The 14,866-nt window shown below is 33.7% G+C and overlaps 2 protein-coding genes across 5 annotated transcripts; both read left to right on the top strand.

The window, feature by feature from the left end:
* Nucleotides 1-322: 322 nt before the first annotated feature.
* LOC18052749 (long chain base biosynthesis protein 2a) lies at nt 323-5,597 on the top strand. 3 transcript variants are annotated; one of them, XM_024192104.1, is made up of 13 exons: nt 323-600; nt 1,003-1,372; nt 1,440-1,505; nt 2,088-2,176; nt 2,300-2,445; nt 2,524-2,648; nt 2,737-2,830; nt 3,087-3,250; nt 3,808-3,969; nt 4,264-4,390; nt 4,510-4,676; nt 4,773-4,880; nt 5,205-5,597. In XM_024192104.1, the coding sequence occupies exons 2-13, from the start codon at nt 1,247-1,249 to the stop codon at nt 5,295-5,297; spliced, it is 1,467 nt and encodes a 488-aa protein (XP_024047872.1). In that variant the 5' UTR covers nt 323-600; nt 1,003-1,246; the 3' UTR covers nt 5,298-5,597. The 3 variants fall into 3 exon arrangements, with proteins under 3 accessions (XP_024047872.1, XP_006446965.1, XP_024047873.1); XM_006446902.2 differs by having other exon boundaries at nt 323-1,372; XM_024192105.1 differs by lacking the exon at nt 2,300-2,445 and having other exon boundaries at nt 323-1,372.
* Nucleotides 5,321-11,819, top strand: LOC18052748 (long chain base biosynthesis protein 2a). Of its 2 annotated transcripts, XM_006446901.2 has the most exons (12): nt 5,321-5,402; nt 7,326-7,711; nt 7,821-7,886; nt 8,461-8,549; nt 8,673-8,818; nt 8,898-9,022; nt 9,110-9,203; nt 9,455-9,618; nt 10,242-10,403; nt 10,663-10,789; nt 10,909-11,075; nt 11,153-11,819. In XM_006446901.2, the coding sequence occupies exons 2-12, from the start codon at nt 7,586-7,588 to the stop codon at nt 11,354-11,356; spliced, it is 1,470 nt and encodes a 489-aa protein (XP_006446964.1). In that variant the 5' UTR covers nt 5,321-5,402; nt 7,326-7,585; the 3' UTR covers nt 11,357-11,819. The 2 variants fall into 2 exon arrangements, with proteins under 2 accessions (XP_006446964.1, XP_024047871.1); XM_024192103.1 differs by lacking the exons at nt 5,321-5,402; nt 7,326-7,711; nt 7,821-7,886; nt 8,673-8,818.
* Nucleotides 11,820-14,866: the final 3,047 nt, after the last annotated feature.

The raw sequence follows: 14,866 nt of genomic DNA, 5'->3' as shown, positions 1-14,866 counted from the left end.
AAGATGCTCAGAATCATCAGGCGCGCGCCCTCGTCGAGGTAGTCGTCCCGCTTAAAATAAATTAAATCGTCTGATCTGAGGCAGGCAGCACCTCCACGTCCCACCCACACTACTTCTCTCTTCTACCTATCTTTAAATTTAATCTCCAGCGTTACTTTTCTAGTTTTCTTTAATCTTTTTTTTTTAATACACTTTTCTTTACTCTTAAATTCAGAGGTTAAAAGTTAAAACCTCCTCAAAAAAATAATAAAAAATAATAAATAATAAAAAATTCAGAGGTTAAAGCCACTTAGATCGTATCAAATTAAAAGGTAAAAACCCCTTATAAAAACAAATCACACGGATGAGAGAGAGACTCCACTCTTTCTAACCCTTCTCACAAACGGTCATACACAAAACCCCAAACCGCACACCGCACACCGCACACCGCACACCGCACACCTTCTATCATCCTAATTCCTATAGTGCTATTGTTGATGCATCAATCTGGTTAGGATTTTGACAGAGTTAAAGCTGCCTCTTGTTTCTTCATTTCTCTTTCTCCTTCTTCACCTATTTCTTTTTTTTTTCTCTCTCTTCAAAAACTCGTCATTACCAAAGGTAAACTTTAAAACCCACTTGCACAAACACACACAGTCATTTAATTCTACCTTCTTTTGTTAATTTTAACAAAATTTAATGCTCACTGTTTTATTTTATTTTGCATGTGGTTTTCACCCAATATTTGAATCAAACATTCGCAAGGGATTTTAAGAGCACCCTGTATTTTTTCCTTTCCCGTTTGCGGCGGCCCAGTGTTTATGATTGACACTGATTTGTTTTTTTGTTTATTGATTTACACGGCCACAAGAATTCACATATACTGGATAAATAGATTTCTTTATTTTTAAATAAACTTTAAAATTCGGTCTCAAAAAATCAAAGTTGATTTGCGACTCCTAACAGTAACGGTTTTAAGTATTAATTACGGTGTCGTGACGTTTCCAATTTTTTAAACAATAGGTTGACCGTGACTTTCCCGCCAGATCGAGCCCCGTCCGTCCATCTGGGTCTTTAATTTAAATGGGGAATCCCACAAACCACTGGATTACCTAAATCAGAATATTCTCTCCAGTCCATCTCCAGTCCAGCCAACCAATCAACCCGCCCGTTCAATTGGATCTCCGCATCCGGATCTCCCAAAAGTCCAATTCCAACCTTCTCCGCCGACACAGATCTGCCTTCCATTTTTAAAGACTGAATAAAAATGATTGCAATTCCGTACTTCACTGCTTTAACGACGTACTTTAGCTATGGATTGTTGTTTGTTTTTGGCCAATTCAGAGATTTCTTTCGCAAAATTCTTGACTGGTGGAGCACCGACAACCTTCAGGTGATTTTTTTTTCCGCTTGCGTGCTTCTTTCTGATTGGCTGTTGACATTTGGTTCTGGTGAAGCAGGGATATGCCCCTATCTGCTTGGGACTGGAAGATTTCTATATTCGGCGCCTGTATAACCGAGTTCAGGTATTTTCTGGATTGATTTGATTGAATTTTGAAATTAATCACGTGCTTTAATTGAATTTGATTAGTGATTTGACTTTTAAATCAAGTGATTAGAATTAGACTCGATACTGATCAAGCATTCAATGAACTGAGTTTTTTTTTTTTTTAAATTGAGTCATGGAGATTTATCATGTGATTGGGATTTCTAATTTGTAATTCTATTGTCTGGTTTGGTATTGAGGTGCTGTAAGCTACAACTAATGTAGAAAAAAATGATAATTATAAAATAAAAGTTAATAGCACGTAGTAAATATAATTTTTAATTAATATTTTTGATAAAATAAGTAAAGATATGATAGATTTTTCATTATATAAGTGTAAAATCAAAGCAACTTAGCTTTCAAGCTAGAGGAGTTAGTATTTACTATACTTTTAGTGCTGTAGTTTTGAAGTTACAGCTGTCTAACCTCAATTTCAGACAAGACACATGTTGACTAGAGGACAGGGTGGATTTGACAAACGTAATGGCAAAAGAATAGTTATGTTCTTTGTGCAAGTCATTTTCAGTTATGTGGTTCTTTATCATTTTGTTGTATCTAACAGGATTGCTTTGGGAGACCTTTATCAAGTGCCCCTGATGCATGGTTTGATGTCGTTGAACGTTATTCCAATGACAATAATAAGACACTCAAGTAAGTATTTTCTCTTGTGCTTGATGATTATGATTTAGATAGGTATTTAGTTTCTTTTATCATTTTTGTTCATCGTATTCACGCCATTGAAGAATACCTATATGAATGAGTGATCTAATGCAGACGAACCAACAATGTAAGTAGATGCCTGAATTTGGGATCATACAACTACCTTGGTTTTGCTGCAGCAGATGAATACTGTACACCCCGAGTAATTGACTCATTGAAAAAATATTCTCATAGTACCTGTAGTAGTCGGGTGGATGGTGGTGAGTTTATTACCTTGTAGGATGCTTTTGTGTTGACACTTGTTATAGAAAGTTTTACTAATGCAGTTTTGCCATCAGGCACATTGGCGCTGCACAATGAATTGGAGGAGTGTGTTGCAAGGTTTGTTGGAAAGCCAGCTGCTATAGTTTTTGGCATGGGCTATGTAACCAACTCATCTATCCTTCCAGTCTTGATGGGGAAGGTCCGTTATATAACATATGAGAGCAACTTTTAAACATAATTTCTCACCTTGCTATTTAATTTTGACTGCTTGTCAATTTTATTTACAGGGAAGTTTGATTATTAGTGATTCATTGAACCATAATTCTATTGTGAACGGTGCACGAGGATCTGGAGCAACTATTCGTGTTTTCCAACACAATAGTAAGTCTTTCTGTTTTGTTGCTGAATTAAATGATTCCGACTTCATGATGAGGTGTGACTGTTGTCAAGTATGGTTCTTGTTTCTTGGGTAGGACATCGTAGCATATGATACTAATTTGTGAAAAAAAACAAAATGCATCACTATTGTGCATTAGTAATCAGTATGGTGCATTATTTTTTCGAATGCAAGTAGTACTCCAAAGATCTCAGTTGGAGAAGTTTCTGATCATGGTTCCTTTTACCATTTTGTTTACAGCCCCTTCTCACTTGGAGGAAGTCTTGAGGGAACAAATCGCGGAGGGACAACCGAGAACTCGTAGACCTTGGAAGAAGATCATGGTTGTTGTGGAGGGGATTTACAGCATGGAAGGGGAGCTTTGCAAACTTCCTGAAATAATAGCAATCTGCAAAAGATATAAGGTTGTGTGAGATGATGTCTATCATTTCAATATGCGCCTTGAACTGTCATATCACTAAAGTCATCAAATTCTTTTTCGTGAATGGGAAATTATTTACTTTCTGCAATGTTTTAAAAAGATGATTCTTGATATGCTAATATAATATGTATTTTCAAACTTTATTTAGCATCCTAGATATTCTTTTATAGGACTATTTGTCTTCTGCATATTTTGATGTGAACTCTATGCTTAATTCCTTTTCCCCAATTTACAAAAGTAAAAAAGGTTACAGCGCTCATTGTATGTTGAAGTTATAGCAAACCTATGACTACTCAATCCTTTTCCCATATCTCTTTCCATGCACTTCATAAATATTCCTACCTTTTATGCGCATGATCATATGTTTGCTTGTAATCTCAAGTCTCGTGCTTGCATTCCTTTTGCATTTAAAGTTGTTCAAGAGTTGTTCTTTTACTCTCATTTAAAGTCTGTTTGTCATTATCTTTTTATAGGCTCTCTTTTTTTCAATAGCTATGCATTATTTTATACTATTTTTATGGTTTCAATATCGTGGGACAGGCATATACATACTTAGATGAGGCCCACAGCATAGGAGCTGTGGGCAAAACAGGAAGAGGGGTTTGCGAGCTCTTAGGAGTTGATACCTCTGATGTGGATATCATGATGGGAACTTTTAGTAAATCATTTGGATCATATGGTGGCTACATTGCAGGATCTAAGGTACACTTTTCAGCAATCTAAGCTATAATGTAGTGTTTAACATATGAATCATAATAATCATATGGGTTATTCATCCATATTCTGTTACTGTCTTCTATCTTCTACCATTGAAAGTATATATACTAACCATTTATAAACATTTCCCCACTGGAATGGATTCTCCTTCAAGTGTTTGTATTGGCCATTGTGCAGGGGAGAAAAAAGTTGGGGAGGGTTTGGGGGAGAAAAATATATTATAAGCTCTCAATTGCATTCTTATAGGATCATTTTTATTTTGTCCTTTTTAATTTGAAGGAACTGATCCAATACTTGAAGTACAATTGTCCTGCTCATCTATATGCAACTTCAATTTCACCGCCTGCAGCAGAACAAATCATATCTGCCATACAAGTTGTTATAGGGGAGGATGGTTCATGTAGAGGTACAAACTGATACTTTTGTCATTATTCTTTCTTTTGAGCTAATAGTGTGCGAGCTTCATGAAGTTCCATGGGTCTTGCTATATTGATCTGAACCTTAAATTCTTTTGTATTCATATAGGTGCCCAGAAACTTGCACGTATTCGCGAGAATAGCAACTTTTTTAGGTCAAAACTGCAGAAAATGGGGTTCGAAGTTCTCGGAGATAATGATTCTCCAGTGATGCCAATTATGGTTTACAACCCTGCCAAAGTCTCGTCCTTTTCACGAGAGTGTCTCAAGCAGAATGTGTGTGCGCCTGGCTTAACCCCCTATCTCATGATTAAAGTTTTTGTGACAAATTTTAATTAGGTGTATGTAACTAGAAACTGATATTTGTTATAGGTGGCTATTGTGACTGTTGGTTTCCCGGCTACCCCACTACTATTGGCAAGGGCTCGTATATGCATATCCGCTTCACATACGAAGGAAGATCTGATTGAAGCCTTGGAGGTAAGTTCTGCTCCATAGAAGACCATTGCATGAGTGTGTGAGAGAGAGAGAGCGATTGCAAGAATACACATTCACATTAGTTTTCTTCACATGGATTATCCTAGGAGAGTATTAGATGCAGACACATGGATTCGTGGTTGTATACTATGATTATGACATTTGTTTAGGACTTTTAAGCATGCGAGAAGCAAATTTTGACATTTTAGTTCTTGTCAATTTTAAATAGGCACAGAGTGCATCTTAGTTTAGTTGATTTAATAAAAACAATTCTTTCTTAGTGTGTCTACATTGTAAATCCTGGTTTGGATTGCTTTCTTGTCTCAGGTAATCAGTAGGATTGGTGATCTTGTGGGTATTAAATACTTCCCAGCTGAACCAAAGAAACAACAGCAAGTGGGGATGTTGAAGTTAGAGTAATACAGAAATAATTTTTTCCACATTATATCAGTTTCAAGCAGCAGCATCACAAGGCAAGATCTATAAAGCATTGACCAAGAAAGACTCGGTGATTATTTTGCTTAGGTAATGGTTGGATTCTTATAGTCTTTAAGTTCTGATATCATCATCCCTATCATGTAAATTGCTTTGGAAGGATCAGCCTCTCCACCCATACATAGACAAAATCAAGTGACGCTCGTGTCCTTGATGGGGGCCAGTGTCTTTTCTTTTCCTTTTAAACTTTTTGTTAAATTATTTATGCTGTCTCTCTTTCAAAGATTCCATTGGTGTAGCTGCAAGTGGTGCCTTTGTCCCTTACATATACACTGGAAATTGATGCTGCTAGTGCCTAGTGGGTCTTTCTGTCACTCTCCCTCCCTATTACCATCCATGTCCTTATCATCGTCATCCTCCTAATTTATTTGACCTTCTAAATTAATTCAGTTTTCATCGGGGTCCTGGGTTTTGTCTTCTCAAAATTGAGAATACTGTTCAAAGGTTGAAGCTTTTGAGTGCTTACATCAGGTTTACGCTTCTTTTTCAATAGGGGTTCTTTGTTTGCACCATCTCTTCTTTGAGGTTTTGATTATGTGAAATTTTCAAGTTTTTGAGAGATGAACCAGTTACTAGTCAGGGTTTTGAACTGAAAAGTATGAGCTATGTTCGTTTTTGGAATATCATGTAGGACAGGTCATGGTAAAATAGATTAGAAATTGTAGCTTTTTAGTGAATTTAGTATTTTTTCCTTTGTTGTATTGGTTTTGAGCTGTTTTTGTTATCATGGTTAGGGCAGGTGATGGTAAAATAGATTAGAAATTGTAGCTTTTTAGTGAATTTAGTATTTTTTTCTTTGTTGTATTGGTTTTGAGCTGTTTTTGTTATCATGGTTTGAATACGATTTGAGTTCATTTGTCGTACTTGAACAAAATTAGGATCAAGTAGCCTATTAATTTAAATGATACTATTATTCCTACATTTTTCATTCCTTTTATCAATAATTTTTTAATTATCTCCTTCGGGATTTGAAATTTTCGTTAGCTAATTAAAAGTAGAAATGTTTAAGTTAATATTTTTTTGGTTTTGCTCATAGTTTTTGTTTAATATCAAACCCGGCAAAACCTACCAACCGCTGCTGCTAAGTGGTATCGTCAGCACCGGGAATTTACGGGAAAGATTTTGGAAAGTTTAGATCCTAACTTTCTAAACACTACGTTTGACTGTGTTAGGTTTTTTTAACACTAATTCGATTTAATTATTTATTAATCATGTTATCCACTTAATATGAATTTAATCTTTTTTATCAAAATTTCACTTGTTTCCCATGTGATTAAATATTTTGTAAAATTTCTGGAGCACTAACTTTCAAACTCCAATTGGTCCTAATAAATAAATAAGTAAATAAATAAATAAAACTCAATCACTTTTTAAATAGTAAAATTAAATGTAGTATAATTGGGGTTAAAAAAAAAAGTCACTATGAAATGATTAATCAAATTGTTAACTATATATGATGTGGGTTTCAGTGTGTAAAAATTTCTACGCTTATTAATAAATGGGTGATGCATATTTCATCTAAATAATAATTATATCATTTTACCAATGTACAAATTCACGATCATAACCTCTTATGTAATTATGTTGCGTGCCTTGAGTTTTTACTTAAAAAAAAATTGATCATGAAAATACCAGATTGGATGGAATATAAAATAGTATTTGGGATGAATCATAATATTATGTAAAATATAATTATTATTTACCAAGACTCGAAGCCAACAAATTCTCTTTTTAATTCAACAAAAAGAAAAAGTTATTATCAAATTTAAATTTAATTAACATAATTACATAATCAACATACCCATTAAAATCTCAAAAATCAAATTAAGACTTTTTTATCAAGATAGTTCAGGAAGGTTTCCATTTTATTATATTTTATATTTTTCAAACAAAACAAAGTTTTCCAATTTTTAAAAGACATAAAAGTTGACTTGACCATGATTTTTCTGCCAGGTCCAGCCAGACCATTGGAGTCTAAAACCGCGGAGGCCCGCACCGCTGAATTGATTACCAGAATTAGAATCTTTCTCCCGCCTCCACATCCTCTCTGGCTCTCTCAATCCCCGCCCGATTTCATTCGGGTCCATTTTCGGATCCGCCCTTTCAGCTTTGTTTCCTCATTCCGATCTCTCAATATTCCTTTCTCTGCGCCTCCGCAGATCTGTTCTTCACATTTCCAACTCACAAATTATTATTATATTAATTAAGTAGAGATGATTTCAATTCCGTACTTAACCGCTTTAACGACTTATTTCAGCTATGGATTGTTGTTTGTTTTTGGCCAAATCAGAGATTTCTTTCGCAAAATTATTGACTGGTGGAGCGCCAATAATCTTCAGGTATTTTTTTATTTTTTATTTTCTGGTAGTTGTGGTCTGGTGATTGCTTGATTGCGCGCGTTTGTGTCTGTTGTTGATTGGCTGTTGACATTTGATTGTTGTGAGACAGGGATACGCCCCAATCTGCTTAGGACTTGAAGATTTTTATATTCGTCGCTTGTATCTCCGAATTCAGGTATCTGTTCGTGCTGTGATTTGATTGAAAATTGTGAAATTACTCGCTTTATTTTAATAGGAAATGACTAGTGCTTTGTTTTAGTTTCAGAGTGATTAAAATCAGACTTGGTTGCTGCTGAAAAAAATGCAGAATTTCGTAATATATGTTGTGGTTTAGTATGATTTAGTAGTGATGAGGAAAAGATGGACAGTCACCTTATAAAATAGAAATAAGAATAACATAAAACAAGGCTCAACAAGTTGTGTTTTATGACTATGAATCGAGGAGTTTAATGGAGTGGTTGGAATTTCAAATTAGTAATGGCTCTGAGTGATTATTGAGATGAGATGTTTATATAGTTAGTTTTAAGTGAAAAGTTTTAGTGAATAGATTGCGTTGGTGGAAGGAGTTATGTTATTGTATTCTGATGGGTTTCGACTTACTCTAAGTTTGATGAATGATAGTTCTTTGAATCCTGCCAGTTACTACTGAATAGGTGTACGATGTTATATGTATTCCTTCATCCCTCCCGTAGGTTGTTTAAGCGAGCAACAACTATTTGTGATTAATTATCAATCTCATATCTGTCCAGGACTGTTTTGGGCGACCTATATCAAGTGCCCCTGATGCGTGGTTTGATGTGGTTGAACGTTTTTCCAATGACAGTAACAAGACACTGAAGTAAGCTTCCTTATTTGTGTTTGATGCTTATGATATAGAGGTGTTTAGTTTCTTTTTTCATTTTTCTTCTGCATAGTCACTCAAAATGGTGAATGTCTAGATGACTGAGTGATTATGATGCAGACGAACCAACAAAGTAAATAGATGCCTAAATTTGGGATCATACAACTACCTTGGCTTTGCTGCATCTGATGAATACTGTACTCCCCGGGTAATTGAGTCACTGAAAAAATATTCTCCTAGTACTTGTAGTTCCCGGGTGGATGGTGGTGAGTGTATTACATCTGTTGATGCTTTTCTGTTAACACTTGCCTATAGAAGATTTTACTAATGTTTTTTCCCCACCAGGCACATTAATGGTGCACAATGAGTTGGAGGAGTGTGTGGCTAGGTTTGTGGGAAAGCCAGCTGCTATAGTTTTTGGCATGGGCTATGTGACAAACTCTGCCATCCTTCCAGTCCTGATGAGGAAGGTTTGTTATTTATCAAATGGGAGTTTCTAAATATGTTTTCTTGATTTAATGAGTTAAATTTTGACTGCTTTTTCAACATATGTACAGGGGAGCTTGATTATCAGTGATTCATTAAACCACAACTCCATAGTGAATGGTGCACGGGGATCTGGAGCAACTATTCGTGTTTTCCAACACAATAGTAAGTCTCTCTGCGCTATTATTGAATTATATTATCCTGACTTGATTATGAGGTGTCAGGCTTGTCTTTTGGTTCTTGAATATCACATGGTATCATATCATACTAATTTGTGAAAGAACCAAAAAGTATCACTGTTGTGCATTAATAATAACCAATATGGTTTCTTGTTCCTTCCAAATGCAAGTGATACTTTAAGGAGTTCAGTTGGATAGTTTTCCGCTCATGTTTTTCTGTTACTGTTTTGTTTACAGCTCCTTCTCATTTGGAAGAAGTTTTGAGAGAACAAATTGCAGAGGGACAACCCAGGACTCATAGACCCTGGAAGAAGATTATGGTCATCGTGGAGGGGATTTACAGCATGGAAGGGGAGCTTTGCAAATTTCCTGAGATTATTGCTATCTGCAAAAAATATAAGGTTGTGTGAGATAATGGATTTCATTTCAATGTGCATTGAACAGTCATATCATTGAATTCATTATTTGTTTATTTTTATTATTTATTATTATTATTATTGTTCCTTTTTTTTTTTAGGGTAATTGTTAGTTCTCAACCTTGTTTAAGAAATGATGATTTTTGCAGATTTTCTTTTACTATACCTTCTTGTTATGGATATTTTCTAACTATTATTTGGCCTTCAAGATATTGTTTCATAGAATCATAAAGAATGTTTTCAGCATATTTTGATATGATTTCTAAGCATAATTCCTGTTTTACCTTACAAAAGCAAAAACGGTAAACCGTTTGCGATATCTTGAAGTTAAAGCAAGGTGATAACTACCCAGTCCTCTTCCCATATCTCGTTCTGCATATTTCATTGTTATCTCCTTCTTTGACACACATGATCATATTTTGGTCATAAATTTACTTTTCTTGTGCCTGTCCTCAAAAGGTTAACAAGTGTTATTCTTTTTTTTTTTTGTTTTCCTTTTTTTGGGTCACTGCACATTAACTTTCTCTATTTTCGTTATCTTTTTCTAAGTACCCTCTCTATTTGTGTTACTTTGGATCAATTCTTACAGTCTTATGACTGTGTGATAGGCATATATATACTTGGATGAGGCCCACAGTATCGGAGCAGTGGGCAAAACCGGAAGAGGGGTTTGTGAGCTCTTAGAAGTTGATACTGCTGATGTGGATATCATGATGGGAACTTTTACTAAATCATTTGGATCCTGTGGTGGCTACATTGCAGGATCTAAGGTTTGCTTCTAGCATTTTAAGTTAACACGCACATTTTAGTGTTCAGTATTAATCGTATTTTTAATCTGATTGTGTAATTCATCCAGATTCTGTTATTTTCTCCTAGTGTATAAAAGTGTACTCGTTGTTCCCCATCAGAAAGAATTCGCCTTCAAGTGTTTGTATTATGGGGAGGAAAAACAAGTGGGGAAGGGTGAGATAAATGAATCATTAATTGTCACTTGCATTCTTATGAGATCAAAACTTTTTTGCTTTGAAGGAACTCATCCAATATTTGAAGTACACTTGTCCTGCTCATCTTTACGCAACTTCAATTTCACCACCTGCTGCAGAACAAATAATATCTGCCATAAAGGTTATTCTCGGGGAGGATGGTTCCAGCAGAGGTACAAAGCTATCCTTTTTCCATTCTTCTTTATTTTATCCATTGTCTTGTGAGTTTCATGAAGAGTTGTAGTCTCTTGCTATATTGATTGCAATCTTAAATGCTTTTGTTACTATGTAGGTGCCCAGAAACTTGCACGCATTCGTGAGAATAGCAACTTTTTTAGGTCCGAACTGCAAAAAATGGGGTTTGAGGTTCTTGGAGATAATGATTCTCCAGTGATGCCAATTATGCTTTACAATCCTGCCAAAATCCCTGCTTTCTCACGAGAGTGCCTCAGGCAGAATGTGAGTGCACCTGGCTTTATCTTCTATAATATAATTATGTTTTTTTTTTTAATTAGATGAAATGGTGTTTGTTTTAGGTGGCTGTTGTGACTGTTGCATTTCCTGCAACCCCACTGCTATTGGCAAGGGCTCGAATCTGCATATCAGCATCGCATACCAAGGAGGACCTGATTAAAGCCTTGGAGGTTATCAGTAGGGTTGGTGATCTTGTGGGTATTAAATACTTCCCAGCTGAACCTAGGAAACAAATGGAAGAGGAGGAGAGGATGAAATTAGAGTAACACATAAGCAATATTTTTATCTCAGTGTAGCAGTTTGAAGCAGCAGCACAGCAAGGACAAGGTCAGTGAAGCTGAACTGAAAAAGACTAAAATATGATTATGTTGCCTAGGTAATGGTTGGTACTCCTTATATTTTAAGTTCCGGTATCATCATCCCTGTCATTATGTACCTAGCTTCCAAAGAATCAGTGCTCCTCAGCTCATACATAGACAAATCAAGTGATCCATATGTCCTTGTTTTCTCAGGGAAGTAGTTTTTTTTTTTTTTTTTTTTTTTTTTTAAATGTTAAATTATTTATGCTGTCAATGTTTTTCAATGAGTTGTACAGATGTAGCTGTAAGTGGCTGATTCTATTAATTGTACTGTCAAAAAATCTTTGGTTTCTTTATCGTGTAGCTCGAAGAATGTTTTGTCTTTGTTGATGGTGTATATGGATTCAGGGATATGAACTTTCCTAATCTATATGCTCTCTCTCTCTCTCTCTCTCTCTATATATATATATATTTTTTAAAACACCGTGATAGAACATGAGCTTATGTTAATATTAGATAATATTGCTAGTGTATTAGCAAAAAGTTCAGGAACTTTTTTATGTATGACCAAGTTCTGTTTGGACTCTGCATGCTTTCATTGCATTGGCTTATAAGCAAATGCCAAGGGCCATTAAATCTACAATTAACAACTAGCAGTGTAGCACCGAACCATCGTGGCTGGCCTCATGCAAGGAAAGCTCTTTTGTTGGTCGTGCGTGCTATGTGATGTGTATTTGTATTTGTCTCTGTTCTCATTCCTAATGTCAAAGTAGGGGTGTTAGTCGTTCGGATTTTACAAATTGAACATCAATTTATATCTGATCCATGATTTTGTGAATTATAAATTTTCAATTTAATTTAAACAAATGTGCAAATTGCTGAAATTCAATTTAAATTCAATCCGTATATTTGTAGATTATGTAGATTTGATCTAAATCATATCCAATCTATTATTTTGTGGATTAGGTTGCGGATTAAAAATTTTTAATTTTGTCTAATTTATGAACTAACTAAATAAAAAAATTAATACAAAAATAATTTTACTACTAATTAAATTCAAAATTAAATAAGATTTAAATAAGTTAATTGTTTAAATAAAGTTAGAAAATATATTTTAAGTTTCAAAATATAGCACAATAAAAAAAGTCTTATTTGTTTAGATCAATACAAGAAAATTAATTATTTATGAAGTTATATTTATTTATTTAATTTTTTAAGATATAATATGGTGTTAACGTAATTATATTTTGATTAATTAACTAATGTCACATTTACAAGTTTTATTTTTTCATTATATATATATATATATGTGTGTGTGTGTGTGTGTGTTTTTTTTTTACGAATTCATGGATTTTTGAGAATTTACAGAAGAACATTTATATCCAATCCACCGATTGTAAATTTTTAAATTTTCAATCAAATCCAACTTATTAATCTACAAATTAGAATTTTACGGATCAAGTTTCTATGAATCATATGAATTGAACGGATTGTATTAGATTTTGAATACCCCCACGGCAAAGAGATTTTACTAGGGGAAAAAAAATTCGCCAACCGAGGATCGGTTGATTGAGTCGGTATATTTTTTATCCATCATTATTTATGTAGAAACTACTGTTCTCTCTTGAGATTGTATGTGTTTTCTAAAATTGTGTGTAAATAAGTTTGTTAAAAGACTAAAAATTTCTATTGCTCAATTCAATATATGCAGCTTCGTAATCAATCTAGCTATTACAAATTATACAACTTCGGCCATAGACCAGTAGTAACTCACCTTTCAATAAAAAGTTTCTATTAGAATTTATATTTTAAAAAATAACTATAATTTATGTTTTCAATTAAATTTTTTTTTAATGATCACCTTTGTTTAAATTTAAAAAAGGTAAAACTAAAAAATTAATATAAACTTTAGTCCGACTCTATTTTTTTTTTCAAAATTCTATTAAAATCAATAATATTTTGTTCTTTTCTAGTCCAAATTTTATAAAACATAAGGTAGTTCTTAAATAACTTTTTATATAGAGTAATACCATGCTAATAATTTGTACCTTAATTGATACATTCATGATTAACACATATAAATCATAATCCGTGTAATTAATTTGGGAGAATGACGGTTTCTCCCAATAATTTTTGAATTTTACCATTTTTTGCAACAGTTTTAAAAATTCTCCGTTACCTCCTAATGTACTGTAAAAGCTTTTATTTACGAAATAATCGTCCAAAAAATAACCATTTTTTTATTATTTAAATTAGAAAATTATCAGCCATATACCCTTAAATGACACCCATATTAAACGTGTGTGAATACTTTTCAAGTGTATTACTCGTATACCCTAAGTTGACAAAACACTTCTGCCGTCCACCAATCCGTTAACTTCAGTTAGAAAGTTAACAGAATTGTGGCAAATTAAATTAAATATTTTGCCCTTGAAACTCAAAACGAGGTAAAAATATAAATTTACTCCAAAAATTAACATAAATTTTTAATACACAAATTTTTTATTTTGTTATTAACAATACATTTTTTATTAAAAAATGAATTATTAATGGTACATATTATTAACAATTATCCATAAAAAATATCCATATTATACCATAAATAATAACATATTATTTATAATTATACATATTATACCATAAAAATTTTCAGTTAGAGCTTGGAGAAGTAGATTTTTAAAAATTTAGGTTAAATTTTAGAAGAGTAGATTAGGTTGTAAAGTAGTTTTTTTAGTAATTATTAACAATTATCCTATAAATGGGATGTCATGTCATTTTTATCAATATATATCATATAACATGCCATGTTTTACTAAGTAAATGGGATAATATGTTGTTTTTTTTAATTAAAGTTTCGTCAATCTTAAAAGACTAAATTACCTTTACGATGTCAGCGCTTGCAAACGGAAGTTAACGGATTGGTAGACGGCAAAAGTATTTTGTCAATTTAAAGTATACAAGTGATACACTAAAAAATATTTACACACGTTTAATACGAATGTTATTTAAATATATATAACTGATAATTTTCTATTAAAATTATAACATTAAAAGAGTAATGGGGTAATATTCAAATATATTTGTGCAGGAAGTTTTCAACTTAAATGCGCAGGCATTTGAGGACACGAGATCCGGTGGCAGTGTGGGTTTCGGATTTGGTGTCTTCATTTATTAACTCGCAAGCTCCTTTCAGTCCTTTGCATGGCAAGCACGTGGCTGCGGAAACTCAACGACTCAAGATTGGAATCCGAAAATTACAGCAATATTTAAACGAGGAATAATGCGGAAAACATGTACAGACTGGAAACTAAGGATGGTAAAACTCGGGTCCGGGTTCGATGTAGTAATGTCCAGACCCAATCCGGATATATTTTTTGGGGCAAATGCTATGTTACAATTAATGTAACATATATATTCAATAACAACCACACAAATTGTGTGGGTCCATCATTTGTGTGGTTGTTGTTGAGTGTGTAT

This window comes from Citrus clementina, unplaced genomic scaffold, assembly GCF_000493195.1.
Source record: "Citrus clementina cultivar Clemenules unplaced genomic scaffold, Citrus_clementina_v1.0 scaffold_2, whole genome shotgun sequence".
Lineage (NCBI taxonomy): Eukaryota > Viridiplantae > Streptophyta > Magnoliopsida > Sapindales > Rutaceae > Citrus > Citrus x clementina.
The sequence above is the reverse complement of the archived record's forward strand: the minus strand, read 5'-3'. Positions and strand labels throughout refer to the sequence as shown.